We start from the raw sequence: 23841 nt of genomic DNA, 5'->3' as shown, positions 1-23841 counted from the left end.
AACTAGGCTTTAGGACTTCCCTGGTGGTACAGTGAATAAGAATCAGCCTGCCAGTGCCGAGTGCACGGGTTTGATCCATGACCTGGGAAGACTGCACATGCTGCAGAGCTGCTAAGCCTGTGGCCACAACTACTGAAGCCTGTGCTCCTGAAGCCTGTGCTCTGCAACCAGAGAAGCCACAGCAATGAGAAGCCCGAGCCCCACGGCAGAGAGTAGCCCCCACTTGCCACAACTAGAGACAGCCTGTGCAGCTATGAAGACCTAGCACAACCAAAAATAAATAAATGAATGAATACCAAAAGAATTAGGTTTTAGGGAATGTAAATTGGTGCAGCTGCTATGGAAAACAGTATGGAGGTCCCTCAAAAAACTAAAAATAAAGTTGCCATATGATCCAGCAATTCCACTTCTGGGGATATAGCCAGAGAAAACTATAATTTGAAAAGATACATGCACCCCAGTGTTCATAGTAGCACTATTTACAATAGCCATGACATGTAGACAACCTAAATGTCCATTGCCAGATGAATGGAAAAGAAGATGTGGTACATACATACAATGGAATACTACTCAGCCATAAAAAAGAATGAAATAATGCCATGTGCAGAAACACAGATGGACCTAGAGATGATCAAACTGAGTGAAGTCAGATGGAGAAAGACAAAGAATCATATATCACTTATGGATAGAATCTAAAACATGACACAGGGAATCCCCTGGTGGTCCACAGGTTAGGATTCCAAGCTTTCACTTCTGAGCGTGTGGGTCCAATCCCTGGTTGGGGAACTAAGATCCCACAAGCTGTCCAGCCAAAAGTAATAAAAATAATCAAATAAATGACACAAATTTATCTATGAAACAGAAACAGACTTCATAGACATAGAAAGCAAACTTGTGGTTGCCAAGCAGGCAGTAGGGAGTTTGGGGTTAGCAGATACAAACTATTATATGTAAAATGGGTAAACAATAAGGTCCTACCATATGGAACAAGGGATTATATTCGGTATCTTGTGATAAACCCTAATGGAAAAGAGTTTGAAAAAGAATGTATATATGTATAACAGAATTAACATGACAGTGTAAATCAACTATACTTCAATAAAATAATTTTTTTAAAAAAAGAGTTAGGCTTTAGAGGGCAACCAATCTGGGTTCAGGCCTAGGCTGTACCCCTTCCTACTACTCTACTAGGCTTGCTGTACAAGCTCAATGCATGTTAGCTGCCGTTGCTGTTGATGGAGAAGAGGCACAGTGACAAGTAGACACTGAGGATACAGTTGACTCATACTCATTTGTATCTAAAAAGAACAGCATCTACTTGAATGACTGGTAAATATCTGTGACTGGAATTATTTACTCAGACCACAGACAATGCTTTGTGTGCACACTGGTTGATTTGAGCCTGTTAGGGTAAACCACTCTCTGGGATCATTGGACCGTGGTGCCAGTACCTCTGATGCAGTAGAAGAACGTGGATTTTGGAATTTTGTGGTCCTGGGTTCACATCCCACCTTTGCCATGTCCTACACATGTAACCTTTGATAAATTGCTTAACTTCTCTGAGTCTCATTTTCCTCATCTCTAAAATAAAGGATAATACCTACGGACATGACTGAGCGACTTCACTTTCACTTTTCACTTTCATGCATTGGAGAAGGAAATGGCAACCCATTCCAGTGTTTTTGCCTGGAGAATCCCAGGGACAGGGCATCCTGGTGGGCTGCCATCTATGGGGTCGCACAGAGTCGGACACGACTGAAGTGACTCAGCAGCAGCAACACAAGGTCGTTGGGAGGATCAAACAATACAATGTCCACAGCAACCTAATGGACTGCTGCTGCTGCTGCTAAGTTGCTTCGGTCCTAATGGACGATGGGTGTCAAATAAATGCTCATTTGTAGTCTCATAACTTGGGCAAAGCTTCATAATCCACATGAGTTTTAAGCCATTTTTTAAACTGCAGAGGGCGTGGACATTAAGACCTTCATACCTGGAAGGACTGGAGGCCCCTTCTCTGAAAACAGGGAGAAGAATAAACTCAGCTCCACATTCAACAGTCCTTTCTGTGTTTTATGATTTCTTTTATTCTTTAGAGACAGCTTGAGTCTCTACCCAGTATCTCTTACCTAATTTAACTCTTCTCCCTTTCTTGATCTTTCTGCTTACTCCTAGCTGGTAAGCCCCACAGAAGCCCTGGCACTGGGAAGGCTATGAGCTGGGGCCATGGTCACTGGCGGTAGCCCATGCACTCCCGAGGGCCATCTGGGAGCAGCTGGACCCACGCCAAACCGCTTTGTACAGAGTGGCCCTGACCACGACGATGACAATAGCAGTGGAGCAGGGCCTGCACGAGTCATTTTCCTGATGGCTGGAGCATCATCCGTCAGGACAGCCCCACCCTTCTTCCCTGGAATGCAAGGCTGGAGGCCTTGTGAAGGGCTGACTATTCTACAAACCAGAGATGGTTCCGGGCGGCAGCTAGTGCAGTGGGCTGAACAGAGATCAGCTTTTCCCAGGAGGTGTGGCTGCTCACTGCCAGGGAGCCTGGAAGTCGCTAGACTCAGGGCCTCTGTCTTCCCTGTCTCCTGCCCAGTCTCCCTCACACCTCTGTTCATCTGGGGGATGAATGAAAGAATGTGTACAGTCTTCGAAACTTCTCACACTGGTGGCAGGACCCGTGTCAGACTCTCCTCCCCTCTGGGAAAGGTACTTTGCCCAGGACCTCCCTGGTGGTCCATTGGTTAAGAATCTGCCTGGAAGGCAGGAGATGTGGGTTCCATCCCTGGTCAGGGAACTAAGATCCCACAAACTACGGGGCAACTAAGCCCCTGTGCCAAAACTAAAGAGAGGCCTGAGTGCCTCTCAAAGACCCAGTGCAGACACATGTGAAAAAAGAACATCCCTTCCACTTCCTGTTTCTGGAGCTGCACAATGGGCTCCATCTCTTCCTACAAATCAGTGAAGACAGTCCATTCTCGAAGCAATGTTCATCCCTGGCCAAATTTTGTTTTCACATTTCTTCAGAAGTTTGGGAAACCAGTACCCATATTTCTAGTCCCTGGCTTTTCACTGACATCTCAAGAGCAGGCAGACACTCTTAGATTCGCTTGTCAGAGGCAGAATTGGAGCAAAGAGCCAAAAGGACCATGTGACCGTGGAATGAAGAACAAAGAGCAGGAGGCTTAGCATTTCAGGTAAACAATCCAAGAGTGGCAGCTGCTAGTATTTCCTATTTATTTATCTTTTTAGGGCTAATTATCTGTTTCTTGTTCTCACATTCAGATGTTTGCCTAGCACAACTTTAGAAACCCAGAAACAGTCCGCCAAATATATACCTCCAGTACAACTTGGGGGTTCATTAGATTAATTGATTAATAGTGGTTAATATATGCTTTTAAATCCTTTTATTAAAAGGGCCACCTAAGCCCTGAGTACCATTATAATCAGGCCTAATGAGGTCAGTGGTTTATAGAGAGGGCTTTAAAGCATATATAAAGCTCCTCCCAGATCGGAGGTACAGGATGAAGGTGAGAGAGGCAGGCAAGAATGCATGCTGGTGTTTAAAAGCTCCTCCACAGCACAAGAGCTGCACTGAAGGCAGTGGATTGAAGCCAGGAAGACGGAAATTTGCTAATGGATTTTCAAACTTAAACCAACCTATGTTATAGGACCAAGGCCACCACTGTGTAAAGTCCTGACGGGTTGCTACTGAGTTCAGAGGACCTTCTCAAAGAGAGACGAGAGATTTTTCTCTGCAAAGTCCCAAACCAGGTTAGTCCTAGCTTTATTGTGTTTGTTTTTCAGTTGGAGTATAATTGCTTTACAATGTTGTGTTAGTCTCTGCTGTACAATGAAGTATATCAGCTGTAAGTATACACATATTCCCTCCCTATTAAGCCTCCCTCCCCAACTACCCCCCACCCCTATCCCACTCCTGTAGGTCACAGAGCGCCAGTGAGCTCCCTGTGCTATATAGCAGGTTTCCACTAGCAATCTGTTACACATGGCAGTGTATATATGTCAATCCTAATCTCCCAATATAGCCAGTATGGAGAACAGTTTGGAGTCCTAGCCTTGTTATATCTTGTAAAACACATAAGCTGCTTTTTGAATGAAACCAAGAACAGAGCCCATGGAGGAAGAAATGGAGCACAGCAAACCTCTTCTGAGTCATGGTCTCAAAGGTTCCTCTTATCAAAAGTGGTTCCTTTTGATTTTCTCAGGAAACTAGTACAAGAATAGGAACAAAATTGTGGTGTGACCTTGTTTGGAGATGGATGGGAGTGTGTGTGTAGGTAGCATATGTAAGTAGTTGTTCATAGACTCCTGTGATGATCAAGAGGGGTGGAACAGGAGGGTGGGAGGGAGGCTGAAGAGGGAGGGGATATACGTATACCTATGCAGATGGTGACTACAGCCTTGAAAGAAAAGTTATGACCGACATAGACAGCATATTAAAAAGCAGAGACATTACTTTGCCAACAAAGGTCCATCTAGTCAAGGCTATGGTTTTTCCAGTGGTCATGTATGGATGTGAGAGTTGGACTATAAAGAAAGCTGAGCACCAAAGAATTGGTGCTTTGGAACTTTGGTGTTGGAGAAGACTCTTGAGAGTCTCTTGGAGACTCCATGACTGCATGGAGATCCAACCAGTCCATCCTAAAGGAATCAGTCCTGAATATTCATTGGAAGGACTGATGCTGAAGCTGAAACTCCAATACTTTGGCCACCTGATGTGAATAACTGACTCATTTGAAAAGACCCTGATGCTGGGAAAGATTGAAGGTGGGAGAAGAAGGGGATGACAGAGGATGAGATGGCTGGATGGCATCACTGACTCAATGGACATGAGTTTGAGTAAGCTCTAGGATTTGTTGATGTACAGGGAGGCCTGGCATGCTGCAGTCCATGGGGTCGCAGAGTCGGACATGACTGAGCGACTGAACTGAACTCACCTGATGACTGATTTGGGCTTCTTTGGTGCTCAGAGGTAAAGAACCTGCCTACCAAAGCAGGAGAAGTAGGTTAGATCCCTGAGTCAGGAAGAGCCCTTGGAAGAGGAAATGGCAACCCACTCTAGTATTCTTGCCTGGGAAATCCCACAGACAGAGGAGCCTGGCGGGGCTACAATCCATGGGGCTGCAAGAGTTGGACATGTCTCAGCGAATAAACAGCAACAACATGGTTGATTCAGGCCACTGAATAGCAGAAACCAAAACAACATTGTAGAGCAATTATACCCCAATTTAAAAATAAATTTTAAAAAGATGTTCATGGGCTCATGTCAGTATGAAATCTGGTTAAAATGAGTTGGGAGTTGGTGCTTAGGATAGAGAGTGATTCAATGAACTGAGTCTATGAGAATAATATCTTGGACACAAAAAAAGGGCACTGAATTGAAAAGAAACTTTTTTAAGAAAATCAAAACCAGTTTCTTTAGGAAACTTTCAAGTTTTAAAATTAACCAGTTTCTCTTTTGAATCACCACAGGTGCTGTAGGATACGAGCCACCACCTACCATGCTATCTTTTGCCCTGTTTGGGGGCCTATTTGTCCTCATTGGTAAGTCCTTGTTTGACATTTAGCACTGTTTGCAAGATGTCCACAAAAACATCTAGCCCCATCCAGCCCAGTCATAAATCAGAAATGGTAGTGATTATATGTCATGGGGTTGGGGGTGGGCTCTCCTGACAGGCCCAGCCATGAATCAGCTGCTTATTTCTATAATTAAGAGTGTTTTCTTGCCAAGCAAGTGGAGGTGTTATCGGTAGGAAATTATGGAACAGTGCTTTGTGAGGCAAGACATATGAGGAGAAAACTGTCAATTCCAGACAGTAAATAAGAGTTATATGAGTAAATAGAAAAAATTCTAGTCTGGGAGGAGTTTAGAAGAAAGAGTTCACATTCAGTCAGTATGATGCGACCAAAAAGGCATTTGGGGAGATACACGCCAGTGGAAGTGCTTCTCAGGCGGCACTTGGTAAAGAACCCACCTGCTGATGCTGGAGACGAGAGGCAGGTTCCATCCCTGGGTTGGGAATATCCTCTGGAGGAGGGCATGGCAGTCCACTCCAGTGCTCTTGCCTGGAGAATCCCATGCACAGAGGAGCCTGGTGGGCTACAGTCCATAGGGCTGCAAAGAGGCGGACATAACTTAAATGACTTAGCATGCACGCACAGAGCTTTTGTTTTTCATTTTTTTAGAATGGCTTTTTCTCTGTTTGATGTAACTTATTTTATTATAGAAATATTCATAAGATCAAAACATACTTCAAGAGTGGAGTGGGGAGGTCAGTTAAGAGGCTGAACATTAAACCAGGCCAGCCATGATGCTGGTTTTGGCTACGGTGTTAGCAGATGTGATGAGAAGTGGTCAGATTCGGGATGTGTGTTCTCTGTCTGCACCCTCACTCTCAAACCCCATGCTTCAGTTTTTTTTTAATTAATTTATTTTAATTGGAGGCCAATTACTTTACAACCCATGCTTCAATTTTACATGTAATCTGTGTCGTGGGACTCTGTCCATTCATTCACTTATATGTATTTCACACACACCCTGTAGGCACGAACACTATAAAACACCAAGGGCCAAGAGGGGAGTCAAGGCGATGCTCCTGCTCTCTGCCTCACATGGGAATCCACACAGCTTAAAGAAATGTAAGGGCTTTACTGGTTTATGCTGCTTCTATAATCTAGATAGGCTTTCTCAGCATCCCGAGCTTACTTGATAGTTTCACTCTCTGCCCTTTTGGTTCATTTTTTAATTCCTTTTTTGCCTGTTTGTATATGGGAGAGAGAATATTATGCCTGCATTTTTTATTTGTTTTGATGAGTTTGGCTTTTTAAAAATCACATACTTGTGAAGAGTTAATCTTTAGAGTTGCTTTGCTTTCCTTTGAAGATAAATATTACCTAACCTATCTGCCTACCAATGCAGGAGATGTGGGTTCGATCCCTGGGTTGGAAAGATCCCCTGGAAAAGGAAATAGCAATCTGCTCCAGTATTCTTGCTGGGGAAATCCCATTGACAGAGGAGCCTGGAGGGCTATAGTCCATGGGATCACAAAAGAGCCAGGCATGATTTAGTGACTAAACATTTGCAAGGAAGAGTTCCATTGACTTTGTGCCTAATTCTAAGGAAGTCTCTAGAATTTATACTGTCTAGTTGATCAGAACTGATCTATGGGAAAAGGGTAAAATCTACCTCTCTAGTGAAAAACACCATTCACAACACTAAGTGCAACACAGGTTTTCACAGCAAATGTTTTAACAAATATAATTTGTTACAACAAAAATTGTGGTCTTAAGGCACAATTCAGCCATCCTCGGAGAAGGCGATGGCACCCCACTCCAGTACTCTTGCCTGGAAGATCCCATGGATGGAGGAGCCTGGTGGGCTGCAGTCCATGGGGTCTCAAAGAGTCGGATATGACTGAGCGACTTCACTTTCACTTTTCACTTTCATGCATTGGAGAAGGAAATGGCAACCCACTCCAGTGTTCTTGCCTGGAGAATCCCAGGGACGCGGGAGCCTGGTGGGCTGCCATCTATGGGGTCGCACAGAGTCAGACACGACTGAAGTGACTTAGCAGCAGCAGCAGCAGCAACAACTACTAGAAGAGACTTTTCAACTTATAGACAAGCTTCTTATCTTCTTCAGTAAATAGAAACTCACTTCATAATAACAAAATAAAAAATAAGAATAGATTTAACTTAAATTTAATGGTAAGTTAAATTTTTATTTCCAATTTTCTTAATCAGACTTAGAAAATCAACTTCACAGAAAAATGATATCAAATTACTATTTTAAGTGAATGATACCCTTCTTTCTTTAAGCGAATGATACTCTTCTTTCTTATCTTCCTAAACAAAAGCCATTATGAATTCAGATGTTTACATTTCCAGAAGCACTTGTGTCTTAAAAATTTTCTCCAAGTTTTTACTTAAAACTCTATTGGCAGTTTTCATTGTGATGAAGATTGTAGCAAATGTTTTTGAGACCTATAAGAACTGATTGTCATAATACTTTGAACAAAGTTTAGAATTAAGGGTAGTATTCAATTTTTTTAAGGTTGGACTAGAGTGGGAAGAGGGAATCTTCGGTTCGGTTCCATCTAGTGAGCCATTCTGGGGTCTTGGAGAGGGGTTTGGGAGGATTAAGCCTATGGCTTTGCCATTGGTTTAGTAATGCTCATAAGAGCAACTCGAGCAGTATTTCCTCGAAGGTTTCATGTGAATTATCATTCTGCCCTACAGGCACTTCTAGGGGCTCACACTCCTTTACTCACACAATGAGTCCTCGCCTGCACTTCCGCCTGTACCATGGCTGCTACGGAGACGTCATGATCATGGAGACCCCTGGTATCCCCTGTGATAACACCAGGATGATTGCCTGCGGTGAGTGTAAGGCCATGCAAGCATCTGGCTAGCCTCCTTTCATCATTTTCAGATTCTTTCTTAGGAAGTAGCTTAATTTTGAGAAGTTCACTTTTATAGCTGCATTATCAAAATTAAAAACTAGAGGAAAACAGAATCCCGACCCATCTAACAAACTTCTTGTTTTCCCTTCATCCTTTCCAAACCTGACCCAGATGTGTTTACTTCTACATAGTAAAATGTCCATTTCTGGCTGTTTTCCATCTGTTGCTGGGTTTGTTTCACGTTACAACACAAGCATCTTGGGCAAGGCTCCCTTATGTCCTCTCCTGGTCTTCTGTTCCAAAGACTCTTCACGTTGTCTCAGTATTAGCACGTCAGAGTTTGAAGCAACTGCAAGGTCAATCTAATCCTACCTTCCCAATTTACAGATCAGACAACTGAGCCTTAGCAAGGAGGAAGGACTTCCCAAGGTTCCAGGGCTAGGTAGCAGCAGAACCAGACTCAAACTTAGGTTGGCTGACTTCATGTCCAAGACTTCCCCTCTTGCACCAAATGTGGCTGAAAACAGAAGAACAATAAAGAAAGCGGAAGTGATATCTATCTGGGCTATGGACCTTTCCGGGTTTATGCAATCAGAGATCAAAAATGTCCTAAAATGGCTGTCCCAAGCCTGAGGGGCTACAGTCAGGAGCTGTGGCTTACTTATTAAACTGAAAAAGAGTTCTCTTATGAAGTGGAGAACACCATTTATTTTCTATTGACTCAGGCATCCGTGGTTCTGAGATGTTTGCTGAGATGGATTTGAAGGCCTTACAGTCTTACCAAATTCTGATCAAAGAAATTGGACTACGGCACTGCGTGGACCCTGCTCTCATTGCAGCCATCATCTCTAGAGAAAGCCACGGTGGAACCATCTTGCTGGATGGCTGGGACCACACAGGACTTAAATTTGGCCTGATGCAGGTACTCAACCAGAAGCTTTTCATCAGCCCCACTCCATCCTTCCTGACAGATTATTTGCATCTATTTGCATTTATCCTAGGCTTTAAAACACTGGTACTTGCATGGTTTCTGCTGGTAATTTTGTAACATGTCAAGATATACCAGTTATTTGATATCTTTTTAAAAAAGTATCTTACGGGTTTTATGACTACAATTTGCAATGAATACTATGCAATATACTTAAATTGAGAAAATCTCATAAAAAAAGGGCACTATTACCAGTATCCACTTGAGGTTCATGAAATAGTAAATTTCATCCATGTAGATCAAAACAATATAATGAAGTCCTACTTGAACCAAATTGTTCGTTAGACAATTTGGAGGAAGGGGACCCAAATTTTCAGAATATTTGCTTCCAGGCTTTCATTATTTATTTATTTTAAAATTCATATTTAATTATTTTTTGGCTGTGTCACACAGCTTGTAGGATCTTTGTTACCTAACCAGGGATTGAACCTGGGCCCCAGAAGCGGAGTCACCAAATCCCAACCACTGGACCACCAGGGAATTCCACCAGGCTTTATTTTGAATGGTCTGAGAAACCCAGACTTCCAGTCTCCCTACTTAGAAAAAGATATTTTTGACTTCAAGTATCTAGATTTTGGGTGCTCATTATTTGTTTTAAAACAACTTTTTCCTTTATGTATTTGTTAATATTTGAGTGCTTATTATGCCACACCCAGTTCTCCCAAATCTTACTTTGTTTTTCAGACTCTCTTTCCCGTGAAAGAAAGGACATTTAGAATTGATTCTGTGGAAACAGAGAAAAGGGGCAAGGCGGTGCCCATGACCTTGAACATAAGGAGTAGAAATCAGGACAGCAGAAACCTGTGTTGCTCCATTTAGATGCTGACATTCTTATCTGAATTTTCTAGCTTGATAAAAAAATTCATCATCCTGTTGGTACCTGGGATGGCAAAGAACACCTTTTGCAGGCTGTTGGGATTCTCACAGACAGTATTAAGGCAATCCAGAAAAAATTCCCCAGCTGGACTGTGGCTCAACACCTCAAAGGTAGGCCAGATGTGTAGTGCTTTGTTTAGAAGAGCGGTGAGTGAGAGAGCCCTGAAGGCCGGGTGTGCCCTGGGTATTCCTGGGCCTATGCACACCAGGGCAGCACTGGCCCTGGGAGGAGCCTGAACGCTCTCTGAAGCACTGAGCTCCCTGGAGTGGTCTTCTTTTCTGCTTGCATTCCCCTTCTGCCAGACGTTGGGGTTCCTTTTACATCTCTCCTTGGTTCTCCTTTTTAAAAAAACATTTACCTATTTATGGCTGTGCTGGGTCTTCGTTGCTGCATGCAGGGTTTTCTATAGTTGTGGCAACTGGAGGCTACTCTCTAGCTGCAGAGCACAGGCTTCTCACTGTGGAGGCATGGTGGCATGGCTCTAGGCATGCGGGCTTCAGAAGTTGCAGCACATGGGCTCAGTAGTTGCGGCTTGGGAGCTCCAGAGCACAGGCTCGGTAGTTGTGGTTCACAGGCTTAGTTGCCCCTATGGCATGTGGGATCTTCCAGGACCAGGGATCAAACCCGTGACCCCTGGCTTGGCAGGGGATTTTTAACCACTGGACCACCAGGGAAGACTTCTCATTGGTCCTTGAGCCAATCATTGGTCATTGAGTGATGCCCTGAGAGTTAGTGTGATTGTTTTAAAGAACACGTTTGCCTTTCTCTGATGGGTTTTCTTCCCCTGGTGCAAGAAACTGTTGCTCACTTTCTGAATTGCTGGAATGAACGTTCACCCCGTGAGCATCCTCAGTGACAGCAGGGCTTTAAGCACCATGATGTGTCCAGGGAAGATGCCTTCTAGGCTGATCACAGACCACCTCAGGTTCAGCATTTCCCAGACTGAATCAACTCACTTTGTCTGCTCGCTCAGTCGTACCTGACTCTTTTCGATTCCACGGACTGTAGCCCACCAGGCTCTTCTGTCCATGTGCTTTCCCAGGCAAGAATACTGGAGAGGGTTGCCATTTTCTTCTCCAGGGGATCTTCCCAATCCAGGGATCCCACATGTCTTGCATCTCCTGCATTGGCGGGTGGGTTCTTTACCAGCTGAGCCACAGGGAAGCGAATTAACTCACTAGCCTCCCATTATACATTTGCTTTATCTTCTGTATTCTCTGTCTCTGTGGAAGGCACCATAATATACCCAGTCATCCTGGCCAGAACAACCAGATTGTTTTCTGAGGTTCCCTGGTTCCTTCTCCTTTTACATCCAACCACACCTCCTACGGACCCATCGTATGCAAGTATCTCTCTCCTTCCACACTTTACAGCCTGATTTTTGAATAAACAATTTCTATATTCTATGTCAAGGTCCTAGGAGGCAGGGATCAAGGCCAGGGGTCTTTTTCTCTAGACATCCAAGCAGAGCACGGTTATGTTAAACACATGAGTAACTACTGAAGATTAACCTTCTAGGGTATACAACATACACATGCATACTGCACACATACCCCTACAAAGAAATGAGTGTGTCTCGGGCATCATTGTGCAGTGTGCAAGTCGGTGTGGCACCCATCCTGGTGCACAGTAGTTGCTTAAAAACATTTATTGAATGAATGAGTGAATAAATGAGTTATTGAACGACTGAGGCAATGCTATAAGTATTCTCAGAGTGAAGATTGGTAAAGAAATGAGAAGCAAATCTGACTTTTGCAGCAAGAAAACAAAAGCCTCTAGAAAAAGAGAGACAGAAGGAAAGCAATCTGGAATCTTCTCAGTGACTCTTGAGGAAGTAGATCCTCTGAGGAGGAGAGGAAGGGGAAAGAAGATCTGGGACTATGCTTTTGGAGATTTGCTCATAGCTTACTTCTGTTGAAAGTTAATTTTTCAACCCGAACCTCTGGTTTCATTTCAGGTGGTCTCTCAGCCTTCAAGTCAGGAACTGAAGCCATTGCCACCTCCGCAGACATACAGGCTGACTATGTCAATGATGTTTTAGCCCGAGCTAAGTTCTATAAGAAGCGTGGCTTCTAGACAAAGCTGCATGGGCGAGCCAGGTTGGTAGGTGCTCATATGGCCCCTCTTTGAGGATTTGATAAGGTTGTGTTGTACCCAATGCTGGCAAAGGAATGGCTGCATTTAAGACAAAAAATTCATTTCCTACTCTTCTTCATGCAAATAAGCATAAAAAAGGGAAAATCCATCCAGTTCACATTATGTTTCCCATGAGATATATATAGATATATGCATAATTACTGTGCAGTAAAAGTGAATATCACAGTAAATGATGTATTCTTACCATATTCTTAGGAATAAGTCTACCTATTTCAGCAGGGCCTCATTTTAGCCCACAATTTTTGTTTTCTTGACTACACCACACAGCATGTGGGATCTTAGTTCCCCGACCAGGGATCGAACCTGTGCCCCCTGCAGTAGAAGCACAGTCTTAACCACTGGACAACCAGGAAGTCCTAGCTCATGATTTCAATGCCCACATACTCCCTGTCTTACCAGAATTACTAATAAGAAGAGAGCCTGACCTGAGCCTTGGACCTCCTCCCAGCATCTGCTCAAGCCCCTAGAGCTTTGCTTGTGAGGGATCCCTGACTCATAAGCCAACCTGGGAGACGGTAGAGAAACCCTCGAATTCCCAGGGTGGAATCTGAGCTCCCTGGGCACCTGAGAGCCAACCTCAGCAAAGCTAATCCTCCTCAAGGACCGCATCCCTCAGGCCCACTCCTGTCTCCTATGTCTTCTTCCTCTTCTTTGATGAAGATCCAGGGACTGGCTTCTCTTTTTTCCTTTTTTGTCAGTAGTTGCTGCCATATGCTCTTTCAAGGGGTCCATTCTCCACAAAATGTGGCCAAAGATAAGCATATTGAGCCTGAATTTGTTATGGTTCTTTAGGTGCAAGTAAAAGCCAATCCTCGAAATTTTAAGCAATAAAAGGAAATTACTGCAAGGCTATCAAAAGGCTCACAGAGCCAAAGAGAAGATCAAGGACAAGAAGAGAAACCGGGCAACTCTGGACTCTGGGTAGCAGGAACCAGTTGACCATGCTTTGTAGCAGCCTACTGCATGAATGAACTAGTGCGCTCACTGCATAGATGAACTCCAATGCCTTTTTCTCCCATCCTTTCACCATTCTGCTTCACTTTTATCATCCCAGGGGAGAGACTCTGATGGACTATCTTGGATCACATACCTACGGGCTGGCTGCTTTGCTTTTTGGTCTTGCCCAGACCACCTACCATGGAGAAGAGACATTCCTCCTGGAACCTCAGGCAGAGTGCGGCTTTTACTTCCATACTCAGGAGAAAACACCAGTAACGTGTTGGATTGTAAAGTTCTCAAAGTCCCTGCCAATGTGGTCCCTGCTGGGCCTTTAGCTTCCTTCAGAGATGTTTGATGAATGTTTCTATGCATCACTTCTTTTTCTAAGGAAGAATCAAAATCATACCCACCTGACTTCCCTGGTCCAGTGGATAAGAATCTGCCTGTCAATATAGGGGACAGGGGTTTGATCCCTGGTCTGGGAAGATCCCACCTGCTCTGAGACTACTGAGTCTGTGTGCTGCAACCGCTGAGCCCTTGTGCCTTACAGCCTGTGCTCCACAGAAAGAGAAGTCACCGCAACGAGAAGCCCTTGCACGGCAACAAAGAGTAGCCCCCTCCACACTGAGACTAGAGAAAGCCCTCGAGCAGCAACCAAGGCTCAGCACAGCCGAAAAAAAAAATAACCGCCTACATCTGAGCCCCCCTGGACAAAGCCCGGTAAACCCTTCTCTGCTCAGTGATCTCTCAACCCTGCCTGAAGATGTGACCCAGGCAGAACTGGGACCCCTGTGTTTCACTGGGGCAGAGCCAATAGTGTGGCAGCCCTGCAGTATACAGGCCAGCATCTTCTATGATCAAATGAGGACCATGCTGTATCAGCTGTTTAATATTTTGATTATTATCTCTGCATATAGGCAATCCAGGACATTCTTTAGACATTCACTTTGCTCAAGAATGAATTCTTCTGTGGGGGAAAACACAAACATGTTCTCCATTTAACTGCAAACTCCTTCAATGTCACCACTAAAGCAATAAAGTACACCCAGGTGAGATCATTTCAAAATAAGTTAAAAACAAGAAACAGTATGATGACTTTTGACTGAGATACCAGATGTTGTAGAGCAGAGTCCATATTTAAGGTGTCTTAGTTTGGTTACCACAGAAGTAGACCCTGACCCTGACCCTGACCCTCAGGTGCAGGTGGTTTATTTGAGTGGTGCAGGGAATGCTGGTATGAAGTGGCTAGGGGATACAGGGAAGGGAGACAACTCATCAAACGTATGTCATCAAGCCGGCTACCACAGTGGGCACTGGCGTTTGGTCCTCCAAGCAAACATCAAGGAACTGTACAAAACACACACTGCAGAATTATTAATATTACATTCTAGGGACAAGGAGCTGGGGTATTTATGCATCAACTTCCAAGAGCCATTGACCAAGTATCTGCCTGTTGAGGCGAGAGCAGGTTAATTCTTTGCCCTTCTGGTCTGCCGTGCCAACTAGGCAGTGTACTTACCTGCACTTCCAAGGGAAGGAGGCCGTAGATGCTGACATGCAGATCCTGGCAGTTGTAAATCAACTGAAATCCTGAAATGTCTAGGGACACAGGAAGGCCCTTGCCTGTGTATAGGGCACTCTCCAGAAAACCTCTCTTTCCTCCCTCTAGCCTGTGCTGTTGCTTCAGTCGTGTTCAACTCTTTGTTATCCTATGGACTCCTCTGTCTATGGATTCTCCAGGCAAGAATACTGGAGTGGGTTGCCATGCCCTTCTTCAGGGGATCTTCTCGACCCAGAGACTGAATCCGTGTCTCTTATTTCTCCTACGTGTTCAATCACTGGTCAGGGAACTAAGACCCTGACCACCTCCCTGACCCCAAAACAAAGCTCACAAATGCCTGAAACAGAGGCTGGCTTTAGTCAAAGGAACACAAAGGAAGGCCTGGCCAATGAGGGAGACAAAACACAAAGAACAAAACACAGATTAAAGTGTGAAAGGAATTATGCCACGTGGACATTCCTGCTGCTTGGGTTCACTCAATACGTTCCTCAGAAAAGCTATGCCGTTTATTTTTAAGATGAAAGGTTAAAACATGGCTGAAGCTTTAAAAATGTGAAGAGCAGAAAGGAATGGGGAGACGTGGTTTCTGATTGTGCCTTTGAGGTTAAAGAGCCTGAATGCTTTACAACAGGGGTCCCCAACCTCCAGGACCTAGTGCCTGGTGATCTGAAGTGGAGCTGATGTAATAATAGAAATAAAGTGCACAATAAATGGAATGCACTTGAATCATCCTGAAGCCACATCCCCACCCCCAGTCCGTGGAAACATTGTCTTCCAGGAAACCGGTCCCCGGTGCCACAAAGGTTAGGGACCACTGTTTTACACGCATCTGCAGTCTCTGGCATCCTGAGAAGGGCTGCCACCGGAATTGCTTGGGTGTGAATTGGGTGTGAATTGCTTCTCATTTCTGTTCCACTTGTTTATCTTTTTTGCTGGTTGCCTGGGGTTGAATTCCTATTTGATTGAGAAGCTCAAATTTAACAGCAGCAAAGAGTAGCAACACCACTCCAGTGCTTGACTTTGTCAAATCCATTTTGAGTGTAATTATCATTGAGGAAAAACAGCTTTTCTCATTTTTTAAAGAATGAAATAAGCTGCTGGAGGCTGTTCACTGTAATTTGAAACTAGCAAAACCATACGGAGCCATGACTGTCAGCATCCCATCTTATCTGTTTGCACATCCCAAGTCAATGTTGTGAAAATCAACAGGTTTGGCTTCCCTAATTCTCCATGCGGCTCTGTTCCTAACCGTGTCTTCTCCTCTCCTAATTCTCGTTCCCACTATGTCCTTCACTCAGTCCCTCACACTCATGGTCCTTCCCTCTGCAGGACCTGTGCTCCTCCACCTGTTCCCCAGGTCGTCTGCCCCTTCTGAACTCTTAGGTCTACACAAACATCTTCATTTCCTAAGGGTCTTCCATGGGCTTGGCGTCCCCTCCTGCTGCCTCTATTCCCAAGCCTTCCGTCACTACTTCCTGCCTTTTTCCCGTACTGAATTCTAAAATTAAGACAAAGATATGTTACAAAGTGAACTCTCGGTCAAGGTATTTCAAAGATGTACTGCTTCTGACGTAAGGAACTAGAGCCAGAGAATCTGGATTAGCCTTTTCACAGGTGAAAAACAAAAATTCCTTATTGCTTACAGCTTTGAGGAGGTTTTTTGGAGTCCTCTCTAAAGAAAAAGAGTTCCCTGATCAGGTATCCTTTGAGCTTTGTGTCCATGGATCTAAAATTAAAATGATCAGATAAAAATTTTGTTCCAACATGTGTTCCTATCCTTTATTAAAATAGAAAGCATACTAATTAGGTTAAATTGGATTATGCACACACATTTTTAGTTTCATTTTCTTGCAAAAATATAATTAACGGATCTTAGGATTGTCCTGGGTTCTGGAATGTTTTGACAAGAGTATCTTAGGGGAAAAAGATACATCTTTAGTGCAGTACAGTTCTGAAGGTATTGCTGTGGGGTTTATGAGTGAACAAAACACAGTTTTCCTCACAGTTGCACAACATCGTGGTGCTTGTGAAGACTTTCCTATATGTGCAGTGCATGGGTTGTTTTAGTTTCTATTATCTTTTTAGCATCTGTCTCTGCTCTTATTTACAGAGCAGTGCTAAGAGATAGGGTCTATTACCATGCTGTCTCTTATCCTTGGCATTCTTTTAAGACAGGTGAAGAGCATGAGACTCTATGGATGGTTCTGGGCCTTGGGGTCTTCTCAGGGGGATCTGGGGAAAGTATCCACACTATGGAGATCTGTGGAGGCCTTAACTATCATCACCAGGGAAGACCTCTGAAAAGTCCTGAGGTCTAGTACCCCCAGTGAGAGCAGAGTTGGAGGGGGAAGTTGTGAGAGTCATGGGTATCTTCAGAGTATGGAAGATGCAATCTGAGAGGAGAGAAGCCTTCTGCTCAAAGGGCAAAGGGGTGAATGTCCACCTGAGAGTGTGTTTCAATAGCAGCTTTATATGCAAAGTGTACATTAGTACCCTTATTAGTAAAGGTATTACTCATTGAATACTGAACAGTGATGGCAAATTAATCTTATTCTATAATGAGTGTACTGTGTATGTGAAAGTCGCTCAGTCATGTTTGACTCTTTTCAACCCCAGACTGCAGCCAGGCTCCCCTGTCCATGGGATTCTCCAGGCAAGAATACTGGAGTGGGTTGCCATTTCCTCCTCCAGGGAATCTTCCTGACTCAGGGGTTGAATCCATGTCTCCTGCATTAGCAGGCATATTCTTTATCACTGAGCCACCATGGAAGCCCCCATAATTGACACATAATACTGTGTAAGTTTAACATATACAGCACAATGATGTGATTTACACATTTTATTAAATGATCACAATGAATTTAGTTCATGTCCATCATCTCATGATGACACATTAAAAACAAAAAAATTTTAACTTGTGAAGAGAACTCTTAGGATCTACTCTCTTACAAACTTTCAAATATATCATACAGCAGTGTTAACAAGTTATCACATGGTACATTACCTCCCAGGATTTATTTACTTATAACTGGAAGTTTGGGCCTTTGCCTATGGTAACCACAAACCTGATCTCTCTTCCTATGAGCTATTTCTTTCTTTTTTTTAAGAGTCCCCGTATTAGTGATATCATACACCATTAGTCTTCCTCTGACTTATTTCATTTAGCATAATGCTGTCAAGGCCCATTCCTGTTGTTGCAAACGATAGAATTTCCTTCTTTTTATGGCTGAATAATATGGGGCTTCCCAGGTGGTGCAGTGGTTAAGAAGCGGCCTGCCAATTGGAGACATAAGAGACAATGGTTCAGTCCCTGAGTCAAGAAGATCTCCTGGAGGAGGGCATGGCAACCCACTCCAGCATTCTTGCCTGGAGAATCCCAGGGACAGAGGAACCTGGAGGGCTACAGTCCAAAGGATCACAAAGAGCCAGACACAACTGCAGTGATTTAGCATGCAATGCTCATCATACAACCACATTTTGTTTATCCATTCAGCCACTGATGGATACTTAGGTTATTTCCATGTCTTGGCTATTGTAAATAATGCTCCTATGAACATGGGGGTACAGAAGAGACCCCCAGAGACAAAGCGGGAGTCTAGCTGGGGAACAAGATCGTGTATCTGAGTGTGCTCTGGTGGGGGCCGGAGGATGGTCCAGAAAGACTGCAGTCCAGGGGCACAAAGGGCTCTGGTGGGAAAGAGGTGGGACTAATGACAGAGAAGACCTTGGTGGCCAAGACAGGAAGCCAGAGGGGATGAGGCAGAGTGAAGAGGACGAGTGATGATTAGGAGGACACAGTGGCTAGGGCATTCTGGAGCAACGTGGTGAGGGCAGCCGTGGGAGCAGGAGATGCCAGTGAGAAGGGAGCGGCAAAACAAAAGCCAGTGATGAGGTGGGAAAGTGTGGTGGGGCAGGACCCACCGGTGAGAAGGGAGACAATGAGCAGAGCCTGGACAGGTGCAGTGAGGGAAAACGGGCCTGTGGAAGGCACTCCAGCAGAGGCTGGGAGACCTTGTAGGTCCACTGAGAAGGTGGAGGCTGGTGTCAGGGAGGCTCAGAAAGGGCTGTGGACACTGAAGTGGGAACAGTGGAAGCAGCATCTTCTCCAGGCTCCTCAAACAGCAGAATGCCAGCTCTGGGAGATTCCACATATGTACATGCATGAAGACACCTCACAGCCAGATACTGACATGCAGTTGTTGACAGTGGCCCTTATCGGGGACATCCTTGGGAATGCGGTGGGCAGGACACAAGCCTCAGACAGGGAGGAACAGGGGCAGGGTTTCCTGGTGGGGGCAGTGGCACCTGATGGTTACTCCCACCCTGTTCCCTGCACCCTGTTCCTCACCCCCATGGCTTGATCTCAGATTCTCTTCCCTAGAGATTCCCCTCACATGTCATGCCAAGCCATCCTGAGGGCCTGGAATTGCACCAGCCATGCTGGGAAAAGGAATACAGAAAGCAGGGAAGTGACGGATCCCCCTGCACAGAAGAGAAAGGAAGACTTGGACCACTTGAGTTTCTTTCTGGCAAGTTCTCCAAGCAGAGGAACCAGCAGACTGGGTTACCTGCAGTGAAGCTAGGAGCAGAGATACTCTAAAGAGGTGGAGGCTGGGTGGAATGATCTTAAGGAGAGATCCTAGCAGCTTAGACCCTGAGAGCAACAAGAATTAGCATCAGGGGACTTCCCTGGTGGTCCAGTGGAATCCACCTTGCAATGCAGGCGACTTGGGTTCAACCACTGGTCAGGGAACTAAGATCCCACATGCCATGGGGCAACTAAGCCCACGCTGCAACTCTTGAGCCCAGGCAATGCAATGAAAGACCCTGCAAGACACAACAAAGTGCCCCAACTAAGGCCTGACGCAGCCAAAAAAAAGAATTAGCATTGAGAGTGCTGGCTCGACACAGACCCAAAGACACACCTGGAGCTTGGTAGGTTCCCTTTACTGCATCTCAGAAAAAGTTCTTTGGGAAGGACTTTACAGGATTTGGCTTTTATTAGACAATTTTGATGAGTGTTCAAAGAAGCAGGGGTTGCTCAGGATTGGACGCTGTCAGGAAAAAGAGACGGGTCTATGACTGGTGTCTTCATTAATCTCATCTAGAAGGTGAGAGGGAAGAAGTGAGGCTGAAGCTGTGTGACAAGGAGCAGCAGCCCCCACGTTACCCAGAAGAGGGGAATGTTCAGTCAGTTTTCTGGCTTGAACAATGTTGGTGTTTTCATCTATGCTCAGACATGATTACACAATGAGCTTGTTTTTGTCTTGATCCGTCAGTCACAGATGGAGAAGGAAATGTCAACCTACTCCAGTATCCTTGCCTGGAGAAGCCCATGGACAGAGGAGCCTGGTGGGCTACAGTCCATGGGGTCACGAGAGTCGAACACAACTTAGCAACTAAACCACCATCAGTCACAGCGGCTTTATCTGATGTTGGTGATCTGTGAAATCGCTCCAGCTCCTAGACACACCAAGGTGTGATGGTTCCAAGCCAGCTCCTGACTGTCAGAGTTGTTTTTCTCTAATGATCCTCCTTGGCCAAAGACCTCCTTGGACAAAGTCAGACCACAGGCATGAATCCACGACAGCCAGATTTTTCACTTGTCAAGAGTTTGCTGATTCAGGAAATTCCCTGGGGCTCCAGCGGTTAGGACCACTGGCGGGGGCATGGGTTCCATCCCTGGTTGGGGAACTAAGATCCCGAATGCCGTGGGGTGTGGCAAAAAAGAAAAACAAAACAGGAAAGTTTGCCAGGTGAGACCAGGAAGATGTCCAGAGGGCACAGTCTTTATTGGACCAGAGCTAATGGCCCCTCTTCTGTCGTAGGATGAGTTGCTGAGTCATCTGATGTGACAATGACTGCACAGCAGCATTTAAGATTTTGGACAGGATACAAGGACAAAAGATAGAAGGCAGGAGGAGAAGGGATGACAGAGGATGAGATGGCTGGATGGCATCACCAACTCAATGCGCCTGAGTTTGGACAAACTCCAGGAGGTAGTCAAGGACAGGGAAGCCTGGTGTGCTGCAGTTCACAGGGTTGCAAAAAGTTGGACACGACTTAGCAACTGAACAATAACAACAATGACCAACCATAACACAGGCAAGTACCAGAAACCAAAGGATCATGAGTCTTGTGACAAGTCTTACAAAGCCAGGGTCCCAGATTATAAAACCCAAGCAATGAAAACACTGAAGACACCCCAGAATCCAGCAGGGCCCTTTAGAGAATCAGGTGTTTTATTTATCCTTATATCCACAGTTGTGCATGCCCTGTAGTATATAAATACAACCAGAAATACACCGCCTCACCCCCAACCACCACCAGCTGAGAGGAAATCAAGGTGTTCAAAGGGGCTTTGAACATCCTGTCTAGTCTTGTCAGAACTGCATTGCTGGCAGGTAGGATGTGCAGTGGAAAAACCTTCAGTGGTATCTTTAAAATTACCCTACCAGCGCTGGCCCAGTGCTGCTGCTGCTGTTCCTCTGCCTCTGGGTAATATCACAAAACATACTTGCTAAGTTTCACTTTTTATTATGTCCACCTCCTCACATATAGAAAAGCACTTCAAGGCTCTTTCATTCTTTGTCAGTTTCGTAGGGCTCCTGTGATGATCAGCATTTGTTTCTAAAGCATCATGGACTAACTCCAAATCAGCTACCTAGCCTATCGGTATAAATATTTAGTTTTGTTACTGGGCAGATCTGGGAGAGGGCATTGAATGGATATAATGTTTTAAATATTTTTTAAAAAAAATATTTATTTATTTATGGATGCACTGGGTCCTTGTTGCTGCACTGGGCTTTCTCTGGTTGTGGTGAGTGGCGGGCTGCTCTTCACTGTGGTGCTCAGGTTTTTCACCATGGTGGCTTCTCTCGTGGAGCTCGGGCTCTAGGGTGCTCAGGCTTACTTGCTCCGTGGCATGTGTGATCTTGGACCAGGGATCCAATCCATATCCCCTGCACTGTCAGGCAGATTCTTAATCTCTGGACCAAGGAAGTCCAAATGGATATAATTTTTGAAGAAAGCTTATATTTCAAGGGCAAATTTGAGTCTGATAACCCATTTAAAATTTAAAATGACTTAGTAATTTTTAATTTTACTAAGTATGCATAATCTACACACACAATTAAATCAGAGTTATTCAGGGGAGTCTTTAGAAGGTCAGTTTAGGGTATGGCTAGTTCCCTGAGGCAAGCAACTGTGGGCTGTCCCTTTGTGGGAGAGGGAAGGAGGTGGCTGGGTTTAGAGTGGCAATATTGGACAGCGATGTGTGAAGGAACAGCACCAGTTTACCAAGGTTAGGTGATTATCTGAAAGATGCCAGGGGTTTACTGTCAGTGGGAGTCTATATAGCACAGCATGGGAAGCCATTAAGATTAATGGAGACCCAAGAACTAAATCAACTGAAGTTTTCATACTTTTATTATTGCTGCTGTGGTTCTTAGACAAGGTGGATACACATCTTGGCTACTGGAGGTGAAGAAAGACTGAAATAAGCCAAGAGCCTCTGGTGATTTCCATTTAACTGAAGCTGTTCCCTAGTACCTGTTCAGACTCATAATAATAAAGGGAGTGGGGGCAAGGGGAGAATTTTTAATTTCAGAATAGTGGAGAAAACTTCTATAAGATATTTTTATGGTACCAGTCTTTGTGTCCAAGGACTATGTTTAACTTAAAAAATATATTCACTGAAATGTATGTAATGGACATATAACTAACCTAGGAAGATCAATTCCCCCTACTTTTTATTTTTTGTTGATATTACTTTTTAAAAGTAATTTTGCCCCCATAGGTAGATTTATTTTACAGGAGACAGGGATCAAGACCATCCCCAAGAAAAAGAAATCCAAAAAAGCAAAATGGCTGTCTAAGGAGGCCTTACAAATAGCTGAGAAAAAGAAGAGAAGTAAAAAACAAAGGAGAAAAGGAAAGATAACCCATTTGAATGCAGAGTTCCAAAAAATGGTAAGGAGAGATAAGAAAGCCTTCCTCAGTGATCAGTAAAAAGAAATACAGGAAAACAATAGAATGGGAAAGACTAGAGATCTCTTCAAGAAAATTAGAGATACCAAGGAACATTTCATGCAAAGATGAAATGGTGTGGACCTAACAGAAGCAGAAAATATTAAGAGGTGGCAAGAATACACAGAAGAACTCTACAAAAAAGAGCTTCACGACCCAGATAATCACAATGGTGTGATCACTCACCTAGAGCCAGACATCCTGGAATGTGAAGTCAAGTGGGCCTTAGGAAGCATGACTATGAACAAAGCTAGTGGAGGTGATGGAATTCGAGTTGAACTATTTCAAATCCTGAAAGATGATGCTGTGAAAGTACTGCACTCAATATACCAGCAAATTTGGAAAACTCAGCAGTGGCCACAAGACTGGAAAAGGTCAGTTTTCATTCCAATCCCAAAGAAAGGTAATGCCAAAGAATGCTCAAACTACCGCACAATTGCGCTCCTCTCACACACTAGTAAAATAATGCTCAAAATTCTCCAAGCCAGGCTTGAACCATGAACTTAGAGATGTTCAAGCTGGTTTTAGAAAAGGCAGAGGAACCAGAGATCAAATTGCCAACATTCGCTGGATCACTGAAAAAGCAAGAGAGTTCCAGAAAAACATCTATTTCTGCTTTATTGACTATGCCAAAGCCTTTGACTGTGTGGATCACAACAAACTGTGGAAAATTCTAAAAGAGATGGGAACACCAGACCACCTGACCTGCCTCTTGAGATATCTGTACACAGGTCAGGAAGCAATAGTTAGAATTGGACATGGAACAACCAACTGGTTCCAAATAGGAAAAGGAGTACATCAGGCTGTATATTGTCACCCTGCTTATTTAACTTATATGCAGAGTACATCATGAGAAATGCTGGGCTGGATG

The 23841-nt window shown here is 44.4% G+C and overlaps 1 protein-coding gene across 1 annotated transcript; it reads left to right on the top strand.

Annotated features, from left to right (window-relative positions):
- Positions 1–3255: 3255 nt before the first annotated feature.
- On the top strand, positions 3256–13863 carry LYG2 (lysozyme g2). Its single transcript, XM_027554685.1, has 6 exons — positions 3256–3771; positions 5491–5562; positions 8257–8397; positions 9146–9342; positions 10257–10395; positions 12243–13863. The coding sequence occupies exons 2-6, from the start codon at positions 5520–5522 to the stop codon at positions 12359–12361; spliced, it is 639 nt and encodes a 212-aa protein (XP_027410486.1). The 5' UTR covers positions 3256–3771; positions 5491–5519; the 3' UTR covers positions 12362–13863.
- The last annotated feature ends 9978 nt before the right edge of the window (positions 13864–23841 follow it).

Source organism: Bos indicus x Bos taurus, chromosome 11 (genome assembly GCF_003369695.1).
Source record: "Bos indicus x Bos taurus breed Angus x Brahman F1 hybrid chromosome 11, Bos_hybrid_MaternalHap_v2.0, whole genome shotgun sequence".
In the NCBI taxonomy this organism is placed as follows: domain Eukaryota; kingdom Metazoa; phylum Chordata; class Mammalia; order Artiodactyla; family Bovidae; genus Bos; species Bos indicus x Bos taurus.
Note: the sequence above shows the minus strand (reverse complement) of the source record. Positions and strands in the feature narration are given on the sequence as shown.

Coding starts and splice junctions, on each gene's coding strand:
- LYG2 (XM_027554685.1), top strand. CDS start 5,520: ATGCTATCTTTTGCCCTGTTTGGGGGCCTATTTGTCCTCATTG. Junction 9,343..10,256: donor TTAAATTTGGCCTGATGCAG/GTACTCAACCAG, acceptor TGAATTTTCTAG/CTTGATAAAAAAATTCATCA. Junction 10,396..12,242: donor TGTGGCTCAACACCTCAAAG/GTAGGCCAGATG, acceptor GTTTCATTTCAG/GTGGTCTCTCAGCCTTCAAG.